Source organism: Arthroderma uncinatum (genome assembly GCF_011692745.1).
Source record: "Arthroderma uncinatum strain CBS 119779 chromosome Unknown scaffold1, whole genome shotgun sequence".
NCBI lineage: Eukaryota > Fungi > Ascomycota > Eurotiomycetes > Onygenales > Arthrodermataceae > Arthroderma > Arthroderma uncinatum.
The window spans coordinates 2,297,144-2,320,363 of NW_022983863.1; the positions used below are offsets into that span (position 1 = coordinate 2,297,144).

At 50.1% G+C, this 23,220-nt stretch overlaps 6 protein-coding genes across 6 annotated transcripts; 3 read left to right on the forward strand and 3 right to left on the reverse strand.

The window, feature by feature from the left end:
• Positions 1-970: 970 nt before the first annotated feature.
• GIQ15_00706 (low temperature essential 1) lies at positions 971-5,713 on the forward strand (the record flags this gene model as incomplete). The annotated part of the gene is made up of 3 exons (XM_033548123.1): positions 971-1,173; positions 1,250-5,388; positions 5,463-5,713. 3 exons carry the CDS (start codon positions 971-973, stop codon positions 5,711-5,713), a joined length of 4,593 nt encoding a protein of 1,530 aa, XP_033409074.1.
• Positions 5,714-6,482: 769 nt separating this feature from the next.
• On the forward strand, positions 6,483-9,233 carry GIQ15_00707 (DIL and Ankyrin domain-containing protein; the record flags this gene model as incomplete). The annotated part of the gene is made up of 4 exons (XM_033548124.1): positions 6,483-6,678; positions 6,760-7,187; positions 7,262-7,669; positions 7,728-9,233. The coding sequence occupies 4 exons, from the start codon at positions 6,483-6,485 to the stop codon at positions 9,231-9,233; spliced, it is 2,538 nt and encodes an 845-aa protein (XP_033409075.1).
• Positions 9,234-10,174: 941 nt separating this feature from the next.
• Positions 10,175-10,414, reverse strand: GIQ15_00708 (uncharacterized protein; the record flags this gene model as incomplete). Its single annotated transcript, XM_033548125.1, has 1 exon — positions 10,175-10,414. One exon carries the CDS (start codon positions 10,412-10,414, stop codon positions 10,175-10,177), a length of 240 nt encoding a protein of 79 aa, XP_033409076.1.
• A 3,720-nt stretch (positions 10,415-14,134) lies between these two features.
• On the forward strand, positions 14,135-16,165 carry GIQ15_00709 (uncharacterized protein; the record flags this gene model as incomplete). Its single annotated transcript, XM_033548126.1, has 2 exons — positions 14,135-14,842; positions 15,176-16,165. The coding sequence occupies 2 exons, from the start codon at positions 14,135-14,137 to the stop codon at positions 16,163-16,165; spliced, it is 1,698 nt and encodes a 565-aa protein (XP_033409077.1).
• A 1,887-nt stretch (positions 16,166-18,052) lies between these two features.
• Positions 18,053-18,781, reverse strand: GIQ15_00710 (uncharacterized protein; the record flags this gene model as incomplete). The annotated part of the gene is made up of 1 exon (XM_033548127.1): positions 18,053-18,781. The coding sequence occupies one exon, from the start codon at positions 18,779-18,781 to the stop codon at positions 18,053-18,055; it is 729 nt and encodes a 242-aa protein (XP_033409078.1).
• Positions 18,782-19,856: 1,075 nt separating this feature from the next.
• Positions 19,857-20,523, reverse strand: GIQ15_00711 (uncharacterized protein; the record flags this gene model as incomplete). The annotated part of the gene is made up of 2 exons (XM_033548128.1): positions 19,857-20,353; positions 20,442-20,523. 2 exons carry the CDS (start codon positions 20,521-20,523, stop codon positions 19,857-19,859), a joined length of 579 nt encoding a protein of 192 aa, XP_033409079.1.
• Positions 20,524-23,220: the final 2,697 nt, after the last annotated feature.

Consider the following 23,220-nt stretch of genomic DNA (forward strand, 5'->3'; position numbering starts at 1 on the left):
CGTGATATCACATGGTCTCCCCCGTTCTTTGGGTCAAAGCTAGGGCTAAGTTAAGGTTAGGGCTAGACGGAGCTAGGGCTTGATTAGGGTTAGACCTCAAAAAAGTTAGGGCTGGGCAGCTGGTCTTGGCATCTCTTCGTTTCTTTTTCCGGTTTTTTGCTTTTTGCTCAGCTATCAAACAACAACATCAACATCAACAGCAACCAGGCCAGGTTCACCGGTGCGACACACAGAAGTAGGCGGAGGCGGTGGTTGTTGCAAGTTACGGGGTGTGACTATCTAACCACCTGACTCTCCCACTACTACTTCTCCTACTTCTCCTACTTATTCTCCATCGTCCTCTCTACGCTGTACCTAGGACGTTCTCAATATAAGCTCGCTGCTATATCTGATTACTTAAGCACGGCCCTTCCGCTATTGGCCCACGCGGCTCCACCCGTCCTTTTGCTTACCTAAACAGGTCCTTGCGTTTGCAGTATTACGTAAGCCTGCGTGACATGCTTGTTTCTTCTTCCTCTTTCCTCCTTGCTTGCTTCTTCGCCCTCTTGCTTGCTTTTTCACCTCCAGCCCATCGCCTCGCCTCGTCTTGTCTCGTTCTTGTCTCGCCGGCGTCCCTTCATGGCCGTCCGCTAATCGGCATACTAGGCCGTGCTCTCGTCTTGAAGTTGCAGCTTGACCGTATCGCTGCCCGGACCCGGAAACTCTGTCTCTTTTCTGCTTACCTACATCTACTACGCCGGTGTCAACAACCGACCGTCGACACAGCACCACCCCGTCGAACGTCTTCCTATACACGTCTCTTCGGACGGAACACGCGACACTGACCCGCCCGAGGCGTAGATCGACGCCTCTGCACTCTGCTTTAACTATCACGATATAGATAGCATGCTGCAATGATTCCGTCGCCTTTCTGACAGCTCCGGCCGAGCATGCAGCCACAATCACCCGGCGCCCTACTCGGAGTGCAAGAATGAACACCAATAGCTCCAGCTACTACTCTGCTCTCGGTCCACGAAGACATTCCGTCGCGAAGAGCCAGAACGTCCACAACTGTGGCCTCGGCCTGCGTGAGGTCAAGAGCAGCGATGAGGTCCTACACCGCCGCCGAGGTGCTTCTCACGGACGTCAGTTCACGGTAGCCAACGTCGGCAACAATGGGCGTATATATCTACGGTACCCTCTTGTCCCTTTCACTTTTCCCTTTCCCGCTGACTACACAAGTTCGGTACTTCTAACACGGTTTGGACAGACCAATCGCCAATCAACCCTACACACCGCATAGCTTGCAACCGGGTCCAAGCATACACGATACTACAACGCCTGCAGGGCATCGAGCCAGCGTCTGGTCCAACTCACAGTTCTCGTACCTCGTTGACCAGCCAGACACCACTCTCGCCCATGGACACACGCAGGCTTACCATCACCTCCGTCGGTGGAAGTCTCTGCCCACCATCGACGACGTCCCGCCAAGTCCTACTCGCGGAGGATTGAAGGTCGTTATCGAGGGGTACGAACTTGGAGACAGGAGACTGCCAAATATACCAGAGCCTGCGTATAAATTAGACGAGTTCAAGTTTCCTGACAGACATGCCTCGACACACCGGCCGGTACCCAGTCCTCGCAGGTTGTCTCCGCCGATATCGATGGACAAGATGGACGGGCCCGTGCATAAGTCCGCCGATAGGGGACTCGGCCAATCTGTCTTCTACAAGCTAAAGGAACCGATCGACCCTTCCGTCTTCGACGACCTCATCCCTATAATGCACGACCCTTCTGTGGTTCGGTACACAAAGCAGACTAAGCAGCTCTCCGCCGCTACCCCAGCACGCATCGTTGCCCAGATCTCCTCCGAGTCGTTTATGGACTATGAACTCGTTTCGGACTTCTTTCTCACCTTCCGATCCTACCTCTCTGCGAGCAATCTGCTCTCACTCCTTCTTGCTCGTCTCCAGTGGGCTATCAACCGTCGTGCAGACGATGGACGCATCATCCGTATCCGTGTCTTCGCCGCCCTACGGCACTGGATACTAAACTACTTCGTTGACGACTTTGTTGCAAACCAGAGCCTGCGCGCTCAGTTCTGTTCACGCATAAATTCACTATATGATGATCTTAGAGAGCGTAATACCCGTGACGTCAGTGATACCAAGATCATCCTAGATCTCAAACGGTGCTGGAACGGGAGATGTGCACAGTACTGGGATGATCCAGAGTTTGTCAACGATGCACGACCAGAGGATCCCATTATCCCCGGTGTTAACAGAACGGATTCCAGACCTAATGGTGATGGATTGTGCTTTTCATATTCTGAACTTGTTGCACCGGGTACGCCTACATGCCATAACCGCAAGGCATCGGCTGCCTCCATGAACGATTTTCCTAAAAGTCCACCTCCTTCGTCGTCTACCTTCAACCCGTCAAGCTTCAATCCCTCATCCCGGCTCTCAGTACGCGGTAACAGTTTCTCCAACCAAGGTCGAGCTCCTCATGCCATCCCGGACCCTATTCCAGAGCTAAACGCTTCCGCCTCTTCCCCCGTTCCCCCTAGTCCGCGTTCTCCTATCTGGCGTTGGCCACTGCACTCCCACTCCCACTCTCACTCTTCTCACTCGCATAAACGAAGCGGCAGCTTCTCTGACTCGTTTCGGGATGACCGTGCTCCTCTCCCACAACCTCAATCAAATATCAATATCGATGGTGCTGGCGCAGGGCTTGGACTAGGGTCACTTGGCCAATTCTCTGCCGAAACCGCGCAACCCTCAGGAGGCGTGAACATGAGTATCATTCGAGGAAGCATGCTCGCACCTTCGGAGCCAGATGTACCAATGACATGCCCGCCGTCACCACCACCAGACCCATCAATGCCACGTCTTCGACCACCTAGCTCGTCTTCCTTTTCTCCACCACCGTCAGCAGCCGCTTCATTCACACGGGTAGAATCGCCACCAAAGTCTCCGGCGCCAGCAGTCAAAACGTTCATGAGTTCACTTCGACGTGTCTTGTACAGCAGTGGCTCCGGTGCTAGTACCTCCACTAATAGTAACTCCAACAAACCAGAACCGCGGCCGATCGTATCAGCGCATGGCAAAACATCTCTTCTCCCGCCAAATATCGTCTTTGGCTCCGACAGGTACCGTGAAAAGCGACCAGGCATCCGAAGCGCCTCACGCATCGACGTCTTGTGTGAGCGGACGTACCAGTCCTATCAAGCATTGGCAAGTCAAACACCAGTAGCAACACCAGTTGTTGCCGCTCGTAGTCCAAGTCCAAAGTCACAGTCCCGAACGGGCGTGGCCCCCTCACTCCCTATTCCCAGTTACTCACGCGGAGCATCTAGCCAAATCACAACTGGCAGCCAGTCAATTGTCATTGTCGATGATACTGGTGCGCGCGTTGGTGCAGGGGGTGGCCTTTCGTTGCTTCCAGAGGAGTTCCAGATGTATTACCCTGGCACTGGCAAGGCTGCTGAAGAACCAGAGATTGACCCGCTCACACCTATCCCCATCCAGGTGCCTCAAAAGGATAAATTAGATATCACCCCATTTTCAACGCATCACGAGAATGCCCCTATCGATAGATCAGGCTCGAGGCTTCGAAAGTATGCATCTTATCAGAGCGTGTTGGGTGGGCATTGTACGCAACGGCCGGCGTCGGACATGCCCAAGGCAACTCCAGATGCAGATATGATTAAATGTAGAGACTCATTTCTGCCTGCACGGATGCCCACTGCCACACCCTTGCGGCTACCCGAGAAACGACTTCGTCGACGGCCAGGCGGCAACCTCCGCAAGATGCAAACCGCATTGGACTCCGACGACCAAGAACCAGACGTCGACACTGAGCGTGGTCTAGCAAAATTCAAGTTTGCATCTGGCACAACCGCAACTGACTCCACATCCTCGGCGTTGTATATCACCCGTACATCAACGACCGTTGGCTCCATCTCGCATAGCGAGGACGATGACTATGAAGACGATGAAGTTGACTTATCCACTTCATCGAGTGCACAATATTCAGTTAGACGTAGCAACACGCGCTCCCACTCCTCTCCACAGCCCCATGTCGGGCATATCTTTGAAAACGCAGTTGCCGGGTTTCGGAAGATACCCGACCAGGGGGATGGGGGTATTGAGTCAACTCTTCTTAAACTTGAAGGAAGGTGGAGGGCAGATATGAATGTTGAGGTTGATGAAATTTCTCCTAGGGCTGTCTGCCCTAATACTGGCGGGCAGAGTGCCTGTCGCCCCCGACCTGTGGATGGTCCAATACAGGGGCAAGGCGCACACGGGCAAGGCATAAACGTCAACATCAACGGCACGGCTTATTCCGTATATGGGAATGCGGGTGGAGGCACGAACACTGAGTCGTACCTAGGATCAGAGTATTCGTACTCTTCCATTCCGCTCCTGGAGCGTGGGCTGGACGATGAATCGATGAGAACGCCTAGAGTTCCTAGGGGTGAGAATCGGTCTCCGTTGGGCGGAGATACGCCATCGCACCCGTCTATTGAACTCATAGAGAAGACGGAAAGCATGGATAGGATTGCGCAGGGTGCGACTGCGCCGTCACCAGTAGATGAGAATATGGATGACAATGTCTCCGAACTCTCATCCGAGCTCTCGGTGGACGATGACACTTCTATCGGCAAGGGAATTTCGCATCCCACGCATCCCCTCGCAGCGCCTGCTATGCCACCGGCTCTTCTCCCGTCGGCCTCCCTGCCGCCATACAATCATTATGCAGGCCCGCCATATACCAACCAGTATCAGGATAGCCATCCAAACTTCTCCCGTCCTCGCAATAACTCGCAGCCAACTCTTACCCCCACCACTCCAACACCCACGCGCAGCACCTTTCCTAGCTCTGGTCACATCGCTTTTATCCTAGCTCACGACTCGCACACGCTCGCCCAGCAATTCACTATCGTTGAGCAAGCTGCGCTCAGTGAAGTTGATTGGAAAGACCTTGTAGATATGCGCTGGGCCCATTCCTGCCCTTCCCCGCTCAACTGGGTCGACTATATCTTCGCTGGCCCTGAGCGCAAGGGCTTAGACATGGTTGTCGCCCGGTTCAATCTAATGGTCAAATGGGCCGTGTCTGAAATCGTGCTAACCAAGAATATCGCGGAGCGTGCTCTCGTGATCACGAAACTAATTCATATCGCTGTATACGCTCGTAAGCTGCGCAATTACGCCACCATGTTGCAGATGGTTATTGCTTTGTCGTCTGTCGACTGTTCGCGGTTGACGAAGACGTGGGAGCGCGTTCCGGAGGTTGAAAGGGGGTTCCTGGCCGAGATGGAATCGTTGATCCAACCCATCCGTAACTTCCATAAACTTAGGTCTGAGATGGAATCTTCCGTTCAGGACGGCTGTATTCCTTTTGTTGGTGAGCATCCCCCAAATTTCTTTCTCCCTCTCTTCCGTTTTCCATTCGTCCGTCCTTACTCATATCACAACTAGGCCTCTATGTGCAAGACCTCACATACAACGCTCAAAAGCCAGCACAGATCGCAAGCACCCGTGACGGTGAGCCATTGGTCAACTTTGAGCGATACCATACCACAGCTGCCATTGTGAAGAGCCTCCTTCGCCTCATTGATGCCAGCACAAAATATGCCTTCGAGCCCGTTCCCGGAATATTGGAGCGGTGTCTTTGGATTGCGGCTTTGCCGGACGACGATATCATAATGTTTAGCAAAGCGATTGAATGAGTTGAACGGCGTTATTCCTCGAGCGGGCGACCGATTGACCAGCAGGTTTATCATCATACATGAAACCGACTTGTTTCACATATTTAATTAACACCAATCTCCGAACCACTCCATATCATGGCCATTTATTTTCTAATTTATTTCCTCATACTCTTTTGCATTTGGTTTTTTTGTCTACTTTTCTTTGGAATAATCATCTCCATCTGCGCATCCTGGGGCCGGATCTGGTAATCATCATTCTTAACTCAGGAGCATCGGTGTGGTCTTTTGTTTGTTTTCTTCTCATATCTGGGGCTGGTGCAGCGCGGCGGTGACGAGCATGTTAAGATTAAACATAAAGACTTTTTTTTTTGGCGACAGATTCTATCCAAGTAATGATAATTCTTCACATTGGCCTGCTCTGTAGTTGGGTTGTGTTTTGATGTATAATGTTGGAGATCGGAGTTTGTCCTCGGCCGGTTCCAGTTCATCTTGGCCAGAAACAACATTCTTCCACCCTCGCCATAAAACATCGTCACTCACAACCTGCAAATACACGTCAACATACGGTCCAGCAATTCACCAGATACAAACCAGATCCAATATTCAGGCCCGGCGTTCCTACTACCGCTTACGGCCCGTGTCCGCGTGCTCACTCGCCCTAATGGACTCAGATGCTGGTTTCCCCCGCAGTCTAGGATAGCTTTTTTTGTCGTTGCTTCATATTTAATCCCCCACCACCAAACCCGACCGGACTGGACTGGACTGGATCTCGCACCATCTAGATGCCATGGACTCTGAGGGTCGGGACCAGAAGCATGCTCGGGGGCCTTCCTTCAACATTACTGCTGCAGAGCACGAGAGCAGCGGTGATGAGGGCGTCGAGAAGCCGAGAACTCTACCCCCCGACTTGCCAACGTCACTAGACGACCGACGCTCATTTCCAAGCTATAACTCTGAAACAGAGATATATGATGGATGGCAAGGTGAGATTTTATTGTACCTCTTGATCCTGCCCCATCTCCGTCCCCCCTATATAGACTAACATACGTGTATACATCTGCCAGGACAATCGCAATTCCTTACCACTCCTATGCCTACGAAACCACTTTCCTTCAACCTTGCCCTCGACGACCATAACGCTGAAGAAGACTTCTACAACCCTCGCCTCCCATCCCAGAGCTTAACCGGTGGTTCCAGGCTAGGGACTGGAGCAGGTGATTCTAATGATGCCCGGTTAATGGAAATGCTAGCTGCTCAGGCGGCGCACCGTGATGGGGAAAACGTCGAAGCGGACGAGGATGTTATTGCGTCTGACGATAAGCTGTCGGATCAGGAAAAGAAGGATATTCTGCAGCGAACGCTGAATATGGCTGCGAGTAATGGGGATGTAGGCCGGGTGAGGAAGCTGGTTAGTGGCAAGGCAATGAAGTATGTGGATGTGAATGCGCCAGATGAAGAAGGGACTGCGCCGTTGATTTATGCCAGTTGTTTTGTAAGTGGGCGTCTAATCGGAAGGTCGGTAGGATGGCTTGTGTGAATCGGGGATCTAACCTTTAACCAATGTAGGGCCACCATGAGGTTGTATCGGCGCTGCTCGACGCTGGCGCATTTGTCGACCAACAAGATCGCAATCAATGGAGTGCTTTAATGTGGGCTATGACGAACCGACATAAGACCATTGCAAAGAACCTGCTAGACCACGGCGCGTCGCCCGATATCAGATCATCTTCTGGCGGGACGGCGTTTGACTTTATACAACCTGGAACTGATATTTCAAAGTATCTCCATGAAAATGGCTATAACGTTGGATCTGCCGGTGGTGGAGAGGACTTTTATGATTCCGGGTTTTCCCATAGCCGTTTCGAGGAAGAAATGGCAGAAAACGAGATGAAGAGGAGGATGATGATGGAGGAGAGCGCGATAAATCTAGAAGTTGACCTGTCGAGCTTGGGTCTTGACGAGAAGAATGAAGATGTACGGCTTTTATATTCCTACAAGATAAGAACACATGCTAATATTATTGTTAAAATAGTCCCCTGATGAATTTGAGGAGCAGCCAGAATTTGCCTGGGACCGATGCCTGAACGACCAAATGTTTGTGTTTCAGGAACATGAATTGGAAAGGATATTGGATATTGTTATAACGAACATGACCCCTCAACGATCGCCTTCACAGAAACCTGTCCCTGCAAATTTACTCTTCCTTTGCGCACGCTACGCGCATTATCACGCCAGCGCCGACCTCCTACAGACGCTCCTTCACTCCGCTACAGATCGAATCAACCGCGTGGTCGAAAAGCACCAGTGGGACATGACCATTTTGGCGTTTTGGATATCGAACGCTACCTTATTATTACACTACTTGAAGAAAGACGCCGAGTTGGTCGAAGCAACGGTCGAATTCCAGCTTCATCTTGCAGAGCTGATCAATGAGATATTTATACTAATCATCCGCGACGCCGAGCGACGCATAGATAAAATTCTGGACACAGCAATGCTCGACCACGAGACTATCCCGGGGTTTGAAGATGTTCAGTTCCAGAACGAATGGAAGCTGTTTAGAACCAAGTCGAAGGTAAAGCCGGAGCCAATGGAGAAGCGGTACCGGCCACCGTCTCCCAAGAGACGGGCCGAAATTGCTCCTCGTAATGTGACATCTCTGCTATCGTCGACTCTGTTTGTGCTAGATCTATACGACGTCCACTCAATTATCACGACTCAAATAATAGCACAGCTGTTCTACTGGCTTGGGTCTGAGCTTTTCAACAGAATTATGACTACGAAGCAATACCTTGCTCGAACCAAGGCGATGCAAATTCGAATGAACGTATCGGCCCTTGAGGACTGGGCACGTACGAACAGCCGACAACCTGAACACTATGAAAATGGCTCCGCGACTTGCACTGGTGAAAGCACAGTTGAGGCAGCCCGTAGACACCTACAGCCCCTCATTGAACTGCTACAGTGGCTTCAATGCTTCTCGTCGCTGGGCGAAGATATGGATGCTCTGGTAGAGACGCTAGAACAACTCCAACGCCTTACGCCGAACCAGCTTCTCCATGCTGTAAAGCTCTACCGATCAGAAGTCGGGGAGAAGGGTCTTTCCAAGAACGCCATGAAGCTCCTTCTCTCTGTACAAAAGGATCCATCGCAATTACAGCAGATTCTAGAACAGCATCGACAGCACTCGAAACCGCCCCAAACCCCCGGTACAACAGGTTCATTCACCGACCATGCAAAGGATGAAACGAAACCATCGGAGGAACCACAAACCCCCAAAACACCACGAGTGCTGCCTCCTCCATCCTCCCCAGGTGGTGCTACCTCGCCCGCGCCACCCCCATCACCACAAATAACTATCCCCAAGAACGCCCCGCTTCTTCTCGACCCATCTCTAACACTTCCTTTTCAACTGCCCACTAGCACCGATATGCTGGTAAGTTACGGGGCCGGGTTCGGTGGAGTCAACCGCGAGCGTGAACGAAAATATATACCAACCGTGCCGACGGAGTTTCTCGTCAAATTTGATCGCGAGTAATAACTGGCAGTATTATATAGACCGTAGTGAAACGATTATGTTTCCTAGTACAAATATGAGACGCTACCTTCTACATTTCACTACTCTTTTCGGACTCCTTTCGGATATACTGTCCTGTACTCTGTACTCTGTATATTGCCGGTGCCTAGAGTATATGACCGGTCTTATCATTCTATTTCTTGCTTTAGATACACCCAGGCTGAGATGTTGCATCGGTCTATTTTTAGCCCTGCAGGCTGAGGGAGGCTCTGCTCTGTGCTTCTATACATACATGGAACTCGGGATTGCATGGATACAACCAAAGTCATGCATTGGAACGTCGTCCAATACATCCGGGGGCTGGGTCAAAATGTATTATTTTCTCACGTACATACACGCCGCAGTATAAACAAGTCTAGAATCGATAATTTAGACGATAAGGAGTGGCTCGAAAGTTAGCATCGCGACCAGCCTTGTGGTTACATCGGGTTGAGTTCGCAGTGACTTACGAGCGATCCTTGTCAACCACTATATTTGGCTCATTTCCTGCTCGCTTGAAGGAAATTTGCCCAGGCCTGTGAATAGTAATCATTAAATGATCAATTCTGCTCACTTGAGATATTCCCTGTTGCCTTGGGTGTTAATCGCACGCAGCCAGTTGCACATAACCATATTGCAAGTAAATTTATACTGAATACGGAAGATTAGATAGCACTTGTATGAACCATAAGGTTAATTGATTATAAAAGGCACATTAATAGTATACAAATAAGTATTAAGTATTAGTGACTATTGTTCTATATATAAAAGGCCAAGAAAAAAAAATTAGATACTGCCGTATCACCGTCCCATATATTGAAAAAGCCATAGTTGTCGTAAGGAGTGTCGTTGCTGCATCAGCTCGTGGTGGTAATTAAGTAATGGTAATGGTTTTAAAACATTTTATGAATCGAGTTGAATGTTCATCCGAGGTTGGCGAAGAAGGAAGCACGAGCCTCTGTGCTCGACTTCTTCTCAGCGGCCTTGTTGTCCATTCTCTGACGGGAGGCTGGAGCAGGAGAACAGGCGCGGGACGAGGAGGGAGTTGAAGAGGCGGAGGCAGAGTGGCGCTCAAAGGTCCTCGAGTTGCGGCGAGAGGAAGCGTTTGCATCAATGAGCATTGGGGTGTAGTGGAGGCTGAAGTCGGTCAAGTTGGCAGACATTGTGAATGCTTTTTTATTGAAGTTGGAGTAGATGTATGGAGTGGATAAGATTGAGTTGTCTTGATGGATAGTTGTTTGTTGGTAGACTGATATAGTGTGCTTGTTTGTTTGTGGTGGTATTTGATTGGTATAGATCTGAATGCTTTGTGATTGTTATTGTTCTTGTTGACGATGCTGTTGATGATGATGGAGCTTTTCGAACGAGAATCGAGGTCATACTTATACCCGTCTACCTCGAGTTGAAGCTATCCAGGAAAATTCTGATGTTGCATCGCACTGCCCGTCGCGCATGGATTAATTCATCTCTTGAAGCCTCAAGAAACATCGAGATAGCCGCATTTTTCGTGCTTAGTCATACTTGGCTTACGCATTATGACGTAGTTGTTGATTAAGTAAGCACAGAGTCTTCCCTACCCGCAGCCAAGACCCAATGAAAAATAGGCTTGGCGGCGGGTAGACGGCAGCGGATATTAGTAAGCACGACGGAGGGGCCATGATCCGCGGAATCAGATCTTGATATCACGTATCTTTTCTTTCCCTGACCAGGGGGTGAAAACTATGACCTCGTATTCTGGCAACTTTTTCTTTTAGTAAGGCATGAGATTCCTATGTCTATTCACGTGCAGACTCGGTTGCAATTCTACCACGCCACCAGGTAAACTGTTCATATGATAGAAGAGCAGCGCCTGAATATTCAGTAATACACCCCTCACATGTGCAAGAGAGTAAATATACCACTACCACGCCGCTGAGATGAGCCTGCAAACGTCTCTATGATGTACTGAAAGCGTGCATAGATAGCCCTAAGCCAAACTAGGAGCTCAACATCATGAAGCACAGCTCAGATATAGAGTCGGGTCATACCGGGCATAATTGTCTCCGTACCGCCGGAGATGAAATTAAGATGACTGTACCAAGTGGTCGGCGCGGTTGTATCATCTGCACTTCCAAGCCACGTTACTTACATTTCCGTTCCCTGAAGACTTAATGATTGTCGAATTATGCCAGCTATTGATCACTCCTGACTCCTTGCATACAGGTTGTATATACATACCAGTCTGCATTGAACGCCACACAGGCTTGGCCGAGCTTGTTCCAATGCAAATATCTTGCACTAGGTATACAAGTGAAGTACATTCAAGTCAGGTGCAAGCATGATTCTCTCTTCCTGTGAATGGGGTGAGAACGCGCAAGCTGTACCAAGCCAAGGCACAGGAGGCACAGACATGAGCTATGGCTGTATCATCAATAAGTATTGCGGTTTGGGCGTCTACGCCTCTCGGACTTAGGCAGTGGCCACTGTGGGCTGACGTAGCCTGGTCTATTTCGTGCCACTGAGGTGGTGGTGTGTCATGGTTGATATATGGAACGTTGGTATATTGCTGGCAGGCTAAGGGAGCACTGGTTCCAACGTGACCTTCCGTAGCAATGGACATTATATGCAGAGGAACTTGTAATTTGCGGGCTGCGGATAAGGACTTGGCAAGAACCGTTGAGACGAACAGCTTCTAGTGGAAATGGCTCTTGGGGAATGTATCACTTGCCTTCCTTCATGGAAGCAGTCATGCAGGTGCATGTTGGGATAAGTCGGTAGTACACATACGGACTTAACCGGTATCGATGAGGTTGCAGCTGATGGCGATGGTGTTGCAAATTGGCCGGTCGAGAGGCGAGGTGATCGTACCTGTACTTGCTGTAAGCTGCAGAGGTGCGCCTCAATGGCGAGAACTAAGATGATTTGTATGCTGGGGTCCAGACAAGAGTACTGCGGAGCTTTCTGGCTGATCCCTGGCTAAATAGTCTCTAAGTCTGGGGAAGTAACATCAATGATTGGGTACCTGGTGCTCTTCTGGTGGTCTAAATGGCAATCTGGGGGTGAGGGGAGAGGGGGGAGGCCACATCTGGGTCTGTGTATTGTGGACACCGCTGCGCGCCGGAGACGAGAGAAGAGAAAAGAAGTAGAAGGATTAGCATGTAACTTCTAGAGTGCGAGCGGCCCCTCCTGAGGCCTTATTCAGCGTGCAGCGTGCAGGAGGCGATCGTGGTATTCTGCCGATTGTGTGTGTATGTGATGGAGTTAAGCGCCGGCCCTTACATATAATCCGTTGGTTGGTCGGGCTGAACAATGGGCCAACCCCAATCATTCGCGAGCCCCCGACCAACCAACCGAACTGTATTCTCCGTCTGATGGACTGAAAGCGGGAACAGAACCCCCCTTCTCGTCCATGTCTCGCGTAGTGGTTGGCCGAATGGCTGCGGGCGAAGTCGATGAGGGGGCCCAACCTTGTCTCATCACATCACATACCTCGGCGGTTATCGATAGGCCATCCATTGTCTCTGCTGTCCCTTTCCAGGCCTCTTCGTATATGTCGACGCTAATCATACACGACCAAACCGTTGTCTATAGCTGACTCGTTCCGAATAAGAATTACTCCCCGAACGGCCCCCCGGCCCCTCAGTCGCATCCATCCTGTTCGACCTATCTTGCTGCTGGCGGTAATGAAAGACCGGCACAGTCGATACGGGCTGGTGCCGTACGCCGTGTGCATATAGTAAATGCATGCTGTATATTCCGTATGTTAGTGACTGTGGGTGGGAGTCGAGATAGAGTGTGAGGGAGGAAGAGGCCCAAAGGGGGACGAGAGGCTGAGTCAGCTTCTAAATATAGGCGCCCGCTGGGAGATCGGGAGATCAGGGTCCTTTGGCCCCAGGAAGGCCAACGGCGCGATGCAGCAGAGTTCGATGCAGAAGAGAGAGTACCTGCATCTGCTTCTGTGCACCCTTTAGCCTACTCTGTGCTATGTGCCGTGTACTGCTGTACTCGCTATAATTAGACGGCCTTGCCTGGCCCTGTGAGCTGTTATATGTGCGTTTTTGCGGTTTCGTGGTGCGTTTTGTGTGCGCTGTGGTATATGTATAGAAAGAGATCGTGGCTGTGGGAGGGAAAGTCGTCCCAAAGCGGCAAGTGGGAAGGGCTGAGCAACCTCGGCTGTACCTGCCTTGGCCGAAAGGGGAAAGGGCTGATGCCAAGATGGGCCCGGTCCGCCTTCCGCTTTGGGACAAAGGTGGGTCCATGCCAAAGCCCGAGGCCTTGTCCCGATCGGGAAACTTCGGTGACCATCTACCTACTCTACACTCTACCTACGCTACCTACGCTACCTACACTATTCTACACTATATTTATATGCACACTCTATACTGCGCAATGAGCATGTACTATGGCCTATGTTTATGGACATGGACATGTTGTAGATGGGGGTGTGGTGTGGTCAGGTCTAAGTTGTCCGAAAGAGGAAGTGGAGCCGCGTGGACCAATGGGGTCGTGCCCAGGGCTGCCCCGTGCTGTACCGCCGCCCCGGTGCGTATTCCAAATACGGCCAACCTGCGTCGAACATACGAGCTGGAGCAAAAGGTGGAAGTGGATGCGGATGAAGAAGAAAAGGCCTGGGATGCGCTGCGACTTGCGATGGGCCAGGGTTCTCTGCCCGGCGCAACCTCCACCGTCTGCCTCCATCCTCCTGCTATAATTACACCAGCCAGCACATTCCGCAGCGGCTCTCGATGGCCTTCTTAACCTCTCCTCGCCCAGGATAATCCAGCTCAAGCTGAAGGCGACGCAATTACCTGCACCGCCAACAGACAGACAGACAGCAACAGCAACAGCAACAGCAACAGTCACAACACAAACGAAAGAGAATAAGAAGAAGAGGAGACGAGCTCATGCTGCTCACCCTCAAGGCTTCCTCCCGCAACGGCGCCCTGGCTCTGGACGAATGCACGCGCACGACGCCGGCATACGCATACCAGAAACACCCCCATCCGTCGCCGTCGCCGTCACCACCGCCGTCGCCGTTGACCTCGACGCCAGCTCGCTGTCAGATGGACTCGCTCCGGAACCTGCCTCCACCAGTTGCGATGGGCCTGACCGTCACCGAAATGACGTCCACAAACGCCCACAACAGCTCCAGCAGCTCAAACTCCACCGGCGGAACCAGCATCCCCCTTCCGCCGCCGCCAACGCACTCGCATCAGCATCTCCGCGACAGTCGTGACCATGGCAGCCGTGATGGCCACGACGACGCAATGCGCCAATGGCTGCAGGCTAAGGTGGAGGAGGACAAGCGCAAGCAGGAGGAGGAGCGGACCCGGCAGGAGTCCCTTAAGCTCGACCAGCGCAAGATCGAGCACAGAATGCTGCAGGAGACGCTCAACTCCAACGTCCCGCCGCATATGGTGCCCCTGGTGTTTGTGGGGTTGGCCGGGCCCCAGGCTCAGTGGGCTCAGCAGTATATCCTCCAGATGACCCAGGGCGGGAGTAACATGAGTCCGTCTCCAAACGCGAATCCAATTGCCTACCAGGGCCAGCAACGGCATGACCATCAGTATACTCAGCAGTACAGACCGCCTCCGCCTCCTTCCTTTCAGCCGGTGCCTCTCAATCCCCTCAGCCAGCTTCCAGAGCTCCCAGGACGCTCGAAGCAGAGTCCAATGGAACCATCTGAGAACCGTGAGATAGCACCCAATCCATACGCTGCTCCTTCTCCCGCTCCCAGGCTCTCCATTCCATCTTCCCAGCAGCATCATCAGCAGCATCAGCATCAACAGCACCAGCACCAGCACCAGCATCAACAGCATCAGCATCATCAACATCAACAGCACCAGCAGCATCAACAGCATAATCATCAGCAACAACCGTCTCCGCAATCGTCACACCCTCCAATCACTATATACGGACCAAATAACATGTCTCATCACCCCCAGATAACCACCGAATCACTTCCCCGTATCTCCACTGCTTCTGACATGCATCATCCCGTTCAAAGGAACAACTCCGCTCCTTCTTCCGCTGCCATCAGTGCCCACACGCAGTCTTCCCATTCCCATTCCCATTCCCACTCTCATTCTTCTCATTCCATGCAGCTCAAACACGAGTCTGCAACTCCTTCTCAGGCACAACCGCCCTCCCAGACCTCTCCTATTTCATTCCACCACTGGGTACCACCACAGTCACAGCCAAGCACTCCCGCTGGAAAAAGCCCCAACAGCTCACCTCACTCCGGCCACCCGGCCTCTGCCTCTTCCCAGACTCACCATCTACGAAATGAATACCAACACTCCCCCAAGAAGCGCAAAACCCAGGCCTCACACGCTCCCGTCCCACCTCCTCCATCCCAATTGTCAGAGGTAGCCACCACGGAAAGTCCAAATTCTACTTCTGGTCGTAACCCACGCAATCGATCTCATTCTGGAGGCAGCACGGAAAGACGCAGGCAGAGCAGCTCCGCAGCCCAGGCCCGCTCAGCCGGGGAATATACGTTTAAGATTCATACCAGAAATAATAGCAACGCCCATGCCAATCCGAGCTCTACCTCGAAACAACCACCACAAGGAAGCCATGGACAGGCTCAGGGACATGGTCAGGTCCAGATGCAGATGCAAGTATCTTCCCTAGTGCGTCCATCTGATCCGATTCAGACTCCGACGACTAGTCGCTCTCATTCTCACTCGCGCGACGTCTCGCCTTCTTCCCGCGATACACGAGACACCACCAGAGAGAGGGAGAGGGAGAGAGATCCAGCAAGCGTACGTGAATCAGGCACTCCTACCGCTACCAGTTCCAACGCCCATGTCAACGCCAACGCCGGTAGCAGCGGGGATAGCACTGTCTCTTACCACAGCGCATCGAACCCAATAACACCAAATAACGAGACCAGCGGCGCACTTGTCAATGGTGACCACTTGAACAATTAGGACCGGCCATGCTGAAACTGGCTTACTTAATGACTAACTGACTGATTGATTATATCCCAATTGCCTAGGCTGGTTGGTATAATACCTAATCTAATGCCTTGCCCTCTTCGACATCCTCGCCCTTTTCGTTATGTTTTGTTCTCTTCTTGCTCTGCATGCCCTTCTTTCTACTATTTCATGTCTTTGTTCTATAAAAAATAGCCACGCTTGTGTCTTTGCGCCTGTGTTTCGTTTACTTTACTTCTGCATATCCCATTTACTGTCCTTTTCTACGTAATGAGAGGGTTTGATTAACCATTGCACCTAATGATTGATATTGGATCGCTTGTATCTGTTTTTACTCTTAATGTTCTGCTTATGTCCCTTTTATAATGTTTCGATTTAATCCATTTGATTTATTTATTTATTTAGTATTTTTCTCTGATTGCCATTACTTCTTTTGGCCTATAGAGTGGCAGGGTGGGTTTATCTTCTCGATGCTGGCTTATTTACTTCCTTGCATCCTTTAGTTCACATTCCCTTCATGTACCATCCAATGTTGCCTCCCTTTTGTCTTCTACATTCCTTTAATCAAACTTGATACCCAGCGGAGGTGTGTATATTTACTTGTCCAGGGAAATGGGCGCCTTGGCCCTTTGCATCCATCATCCATTTGACGAATGCTGATCAATGAAATAAAATACAATTCATACAGACAAGCGAGATTCTTACTTTATTCCGCCGCTTCCAATGCTGAGGGCGCCACGATATGATATCACATGTGGCGTGCGGACATCAAAATCCAAATAGAACAATGCCCGATGCGGTGATGCCCAAGCCTTAGGCAGGATGTAATTTCAGTGGCGAAGTACGTTTTGAGACGATGGAATTCCAGTTACAGCTTCAGTTCCATGGAGTTAGGAGTGGCCTTCATTAGCGTACTAATTATAATCCCTAATGGTGCACCGTATAGACAGGCTGCACTGCTTCAATGCTCACGTTTTACAACCTTGATATTACACTTATCAACGTCTTGTCGGAATTTTCAGAACAGTCTCATTTAGATAACTATACAAATCATGTTTGAGGCGACTGTTCCTCTCAAATGGATCAAAAATGCTATCAGTAATCGTATATACGGTAGCTGGGCCTCCCTCCAGATATATTTTTAGCTGAGATATGCTCAACTAAAACAAAACCAAAAGAATCTGTCTAACGCTTCAAATTATTAGTAGGTTTTAAGTGACTGTTTACACTGTTTATTAAATTTACATGGTATTCACAGGCTTGATAGCGGCTTCATGCTCAAGCTCCAGTGCAATCGGGTCGTTCAATTCGAACCCAGAGTTCCAAATTACTTTCGCGGCATCGTCATCAGCAGGGCCATTTCGTTTCGAGCTTTTCAAGCCAACATGCTGAAATACACTCGGGGTCAAAGCCCATCTAACCTCGTCATTGGCATTGGCATATTCCTCCAACAGCGAGTCTGCAAATCCAACTTTCTTTGATTCGTACCATGATACGATATCCGCGACGCGGTTGCGTGGAAACGCAAGAGCTTGGGAGCAACATCCAAAGCGTGGCATTTGATGAACTCCCGCTCGAGTCGGCAATACCGACAAGCGGCCTGAGGCGAAAAATAGTATTATGCAGAGAGGTCCGCAGACAAGGCAAACAAGTGCGAGAACCTCATTTGAGAGCAGACGGCCAGAACGAGGGATGCACCACCGAGTAGCAACGAGTACAGCCCAAAGGGATACGATAAAGATGATAGAGCCAGTGAGGTAAGTGAACCATTCTTCGTTATTCCATCCCAGAAGGCCCTGAGTGTAGAATAATCGAAGGTATAGATCTGCTCTCGAGGTATCAGATATTTAGTATAAGTAGTCAAACACGAGGGGATCAATACTAACACTTTGAAGCACCCAGTTGAGCAGTCTGTCGTTCTGCATCTGCCAAAGCCTGCTTTGTACGATGGTACCAGCCATCCATTGCAAGAACGTCATCTTCCACCATCACAATATGCGGTGTTCCCACGGCCTGGCAAGCTTTCAGCAAGTAAACATAATCGTACAAACCTTTCTCCCTGAACAATCCGCCTTCTCCTTCCAGTTCTCTAAGATGGCTGAGTTTCTCCTCATCAACATCATAGAGCAAGACTCTATCGACCATGGCCGATGTCCAATTACTTGCGAAGGACGGGTGTATCGTTGGATCTACGTGAGGTATGAATAAGATCAAGTAGATATCCTCACGTTCCCGCTGGCTGAGGCCCATGAGTAAGGACCCAACCGTCGCTTCAATATAGCTCACATCTTTCCGAGCAACGGAGGCAATCCCGACACAGAGACTTGCGCTGCTATCCCCTGGTGAGGTAGTACCGTTTCGAGGGCTGGCCGTCGCGTCGATGTACCGGATAAAGTTGGTGGCTTCGGAAGTTCTAAACCTAGAGTATATCGGTTCATACCCCTTGTTGGCATCAAAAAAGACGGAAGTTGGGTCGCGATAGTTATGAGTTCGACCGTACTGGATGAGGAGGAGGTAGCACAGGAGGAAGGAGGCGAGAATATAGCGGCATGTGTATCGAGGGGAGAACGCAGAGATATAGGCCGAGAGGGGGATGTTGAGAACTCGCATAGTTCCTCCTCCAGCTGCGACAGATGTTTTGTTTTTTCTTCTATATATTTTTTGAGATATAGCTATATCAGACGAGTACGGGGTACAACATCGGTGATAACCATAACTGAAAACAGTGAAATCTCTGCATAGGGCGTATACATATTAATCTATCCCCCTGCTATAGACTAGTTTGCCTAGACAAATATCAACAGGGGTATCAATTATTGATAGAAACAGGGGTTGCATAGGAACTGGCATCGGTCCAGTAGGCGTAAATAGACCGTTCCATTAAGTCGGTTTGCTCTTAAGGACCAGGATCTCGGAGCAAGAGAGTCGTTAATCGACATCCGTGGTGACGGCTGTTACGCTGCATTGTGCTAGTTGTAAATGGACAGGGCAGCATGCGGGTCCAGATTGGATAATTTAGTGGATGTTTCATCCGTCAGGATATTTCGAGCCATGAGATTTGAGAGTAAGTTGTCAGAAGTTCGGCTATATTCATCTAACCTAGCATTAAGGCGAATATGAACTTGGATGAATGGCTCCTTGGGTATGTAGCATCCTCGTTATCCTTCTCGGATGCCGCTGGCGACTGGCTAGCATCCTCACGGCTATCTCGTTGACAGCTGTGTTCTGGGGTTCTCGCTCAAGGTTTTATTGTAGAGGTAAACCTGGTAAAGCAGTTCTGCGAGAGTAAAAGCAATGCTGGATTGCCTGACAAATTTCGTGCTCCATCTGCAGCTCATTTCGGTGGCGTAAACTGTACTCGGCATAAATAGATATTCCGTGCTAAGTTACTGAGACCTGTGTAAGATAATATGAAGAAGCTAGACGTTGTTAGAAAAGCTGTAGAGATAAAGTGATATAGGTATTTTATATCGATATTAATTCATGTTATACCGCCACCGGACAACATGTTTTTTGTACAATTCATTGGGTATCGCAAAGGTCGCGGTTCAGTGGGTGGTTTATATAGAACAGAGAAGAATAGAAAAGGAAATACCCCCTCCAACCCTTGATACCAGTAGATTTCCCGAAATCTTACAATCAAGATAGCCGTGCCCATTTTCCCTTCCCACATTCCAGTGTATATTTAGCGGTTCTCGTCTCCCAATTCCTGGGGAACTGGGCTAATATGTACAGGCTTCGGCTCCATGGTGTATGGCTGTGGCTCCATCATTTGCGATGAATGGGAGTTTATGAGGAGATATCGCTGCTTCCGCTCGTAGAGGGCCCATCCGAAGGCGAATACGGCTAAGATCCCAAGAGGGATGCCAACACCAACGCCGACGGCGATAGTCTTGGGGTCACTGTTATCCTTGTCAGGACTGCTGGTAGGGGTGGCAGTGGAGGAGGGCATGCCACTGTTCGCTGCTGTCTGGTTGAGCGTAGGTACGGAGCAATCGGCTTTCGCGAGAAGGGCTCTGTTGGTGATAACATCACCACTGTTGATGGTGAATGGTTTTGTATCCTCGGCGCAGCCTATGCTGTTTGATGAATTGGCGACGATCGAGTTTGCGCAGTACAGCGATTTGTTATTGAGGAAGCTATAGAGGACGACTGTGCATCCTTCTCCCTTTCTGCCAGGTACTATTGAGCATGTTAGACTTGGTCATTCTTTGGACAACAAATGGTGATATGACAGGGAGGCGTACTTTCTGAACATGGATCAGGGCACCCGGACGATGTGTCCCAGTCCTTATCGGTGCAGGCTGCACGTCCAAGACTATATGGCTGGGTTGATTCCAGACAATAGCCATTGGTCAAGCAGATGGCAGAATCCGCACAGCAATGAGTATCACGAGGGCCTGAGAAACATGGAGAATAGCCTCGAGCAGCGGACCCGTCAGGATAGAAGCAATCCCGTCCTGCGCAAAGAGACGCAGACAAGACCAGATATAAAAGACTCCTGGTTAGCATGTTGGGAGCCGTGAGGTGGACAGCAATACTGAGTAGTGGTGAGAGCAAGGCCGCGGACGGGGGCGGCGAAGGAAGAGGGTATATGTCGACCTCTCCCGTCCAGCGCCGCCCCAAACCCATGCACTGAAGGAGGTATCAGGCCGCACCCTCTTCGTAATTGCCGGAAACTATCTCCACAAGGAATAAACAGATCGTCATCCACGACCAAATCCTTCAAGCCGCTAGGATCATTTGCAGCCGTGAGACAAGAGGGTATAGAACGAAGCATGTCGACTTGTCTTTAAACCCCCTATCCATTTTCGAACTCGACGTTCCCGTGTCCCCGTGCAGCATCTGGTAAGTAGAAGTGGTCAGCGTTCATAGTTATGTCAAGAAAAAGAAAAGGAGGAGGCTGCATGCAGGGGCCTAAGGTTGCCACTCCACGGACAGCCCGTGTCGGTGGAGCAAGGCGCCCGTCCGAAAGTCAACCACGGGCGAAAAATGCTTAACCAGTTGGAACCACATTCTATAAGAAGCCGTATACTCCGTACAAGAAGGTATTCCAACATCTTTCGAGCCTTTACTCCGTATGTGCGTCCTGAGGTCAGATATATGACTTGTCACAAGTTGGCCATCTTCCAATCATACGGAGTACCCCCTAACGAGTTCTCTTCCACTCTCCATAGCGCTCCTTTCCAGACGTCGCCCCTCCCAAACACCGGCCAAACTCCTCTTGTGCTCCTGGCTGGCCGGGACGGAGCTTCAATCGGTAGGGCCACTTATCAATGATCGTGTGCTTCTCGTTTATCGCCGCCCCCAATATATCAGCTGTCTCATAGAACCCGGCAGCTTTCGAATACCTACTCGCAGGGTTAACATGGAGCTCTGATTACTCCAGGTGCATATCTGCATTAATCATACACTTACATATCAAAGATATCGTCGTAGGGTTGTTACAAGACCCCAGCCAATAGTAGTCTTGATAATCTGGGGATCATACATGGAAGTTGGCATTTCCGTGTAGGGAAGATATTTGAGCAGGCGTTTTGTGACCGGGGAGGTTGCAGGCAGCCTGTCATCGTCGGTTAAGGCCATATCAACAGCATTCATAAAGAGAGTGATCAGAGTTGCATGTGGGTTCTCGAGAGGGGTTTGAAGAAATGGTAGCATCAGTCCCAGTGTGCGATGCAATCCCAGCCAACCAGCGTCCGAAATATTGGATACCTATCTCGTGTTAGTGGTGCCTTATTTGGAGATGCATTGCCAACCAAGTACTCCCTGTCTATTCACTTTCACAAGGGGTTGAAAAATATAGAAGTTGCTGTTGGCATTGGATATTTCTTACCTCGATTCTACTAAAAGCATTTTTCCCAAGATAGACAGGAAGAATACCGACATCCACCTGGAAGAGTTTAAAGGATACACTCAAAGTCGAGAGTTTTCCAAGGGGTGATTGAAGCATCCCGCGGATATGAAAGAAAAGCTTGCCGTATATATCGGCCTTTGCTGCTCCGCTTGATGTATTGACAGCCTCCAGCGAAGACCAACCGCTATGGACATCAGCATTGTCCTTCATCGGCTAGATATCGGCGGTCTGGAAGAATGTCCTGTTCTGCGTTAGCACTAGTTACCGTGTAACTTTGGTATATATTTATCAACTCACGGGTTCTGTACTCGAATTCATTGCGCGGGTACCCAAATGGAAGGAGGGGACCGTCTTCCCAAAATTTATGGAAAGCGATCCGATGTGAAGGAGACTGGCAAAGAATGAGTCGGTCACGATAATCTTTCTTGATTCAGCCAGAGTGATAGATGTGCGGATCTCTTTTGCCCGAGCAGTCGTTAAGCTAGCTAGCACATCGACAAAAGATAAAAGGCAGTCCCACGATGCCTTTTCAAGCACAACTCTAAGGGAGTGCTGCCCAAATGTCCATGTCTTTCCTAGTACACATTTAGGAGACTTATCTTTGACTTTTTGACAGACGTCTTCGATGAGAGGCCGAATTTTATGGCGAAGAAGGTCAATGTCTGATTCGCGCACAAGAGCTGAGTACCAGAGGTGGATGATGCAGTCGGCTGCATCGTCAACCTACCCGGTCATTAGGGAAATACCTAAGAAGCAAGATCACGTTACGGGCCACTATGTCAAGATCTCGGTCGTTTATTGTTACTTCGAGTGGTTAACAATAGCCATGCGGAAGTTAGGCGATCGTCTTGATAACATTTCGAAGGTCTCCTAAAGCTATAGGAAGATGTATATCTCGTCAGCTTTCGTTAGGCCCATGGGTGCCCTGAGGGCCCTAACAAAGCCGTTAAGGGTCCCCAGGAATTTATTGGTAATGAGATTCTCTCATCAACCTTACTTTATAACCCTTGAGCTTGTCCTAAAAAAAGTAATGAAAAAACAGAGCCCCTTAAGGACTTCCAGTAGGGGCCTCTGTATCTAGAACTTACCAGCAAGCAAGATACTCTGAGCTTCTCCGTATTCAACACCTTCATTTAAACCGAGTTGCAGGACATCGAAGGCAGGGACATTACCCCAAAGATATTTATTCACC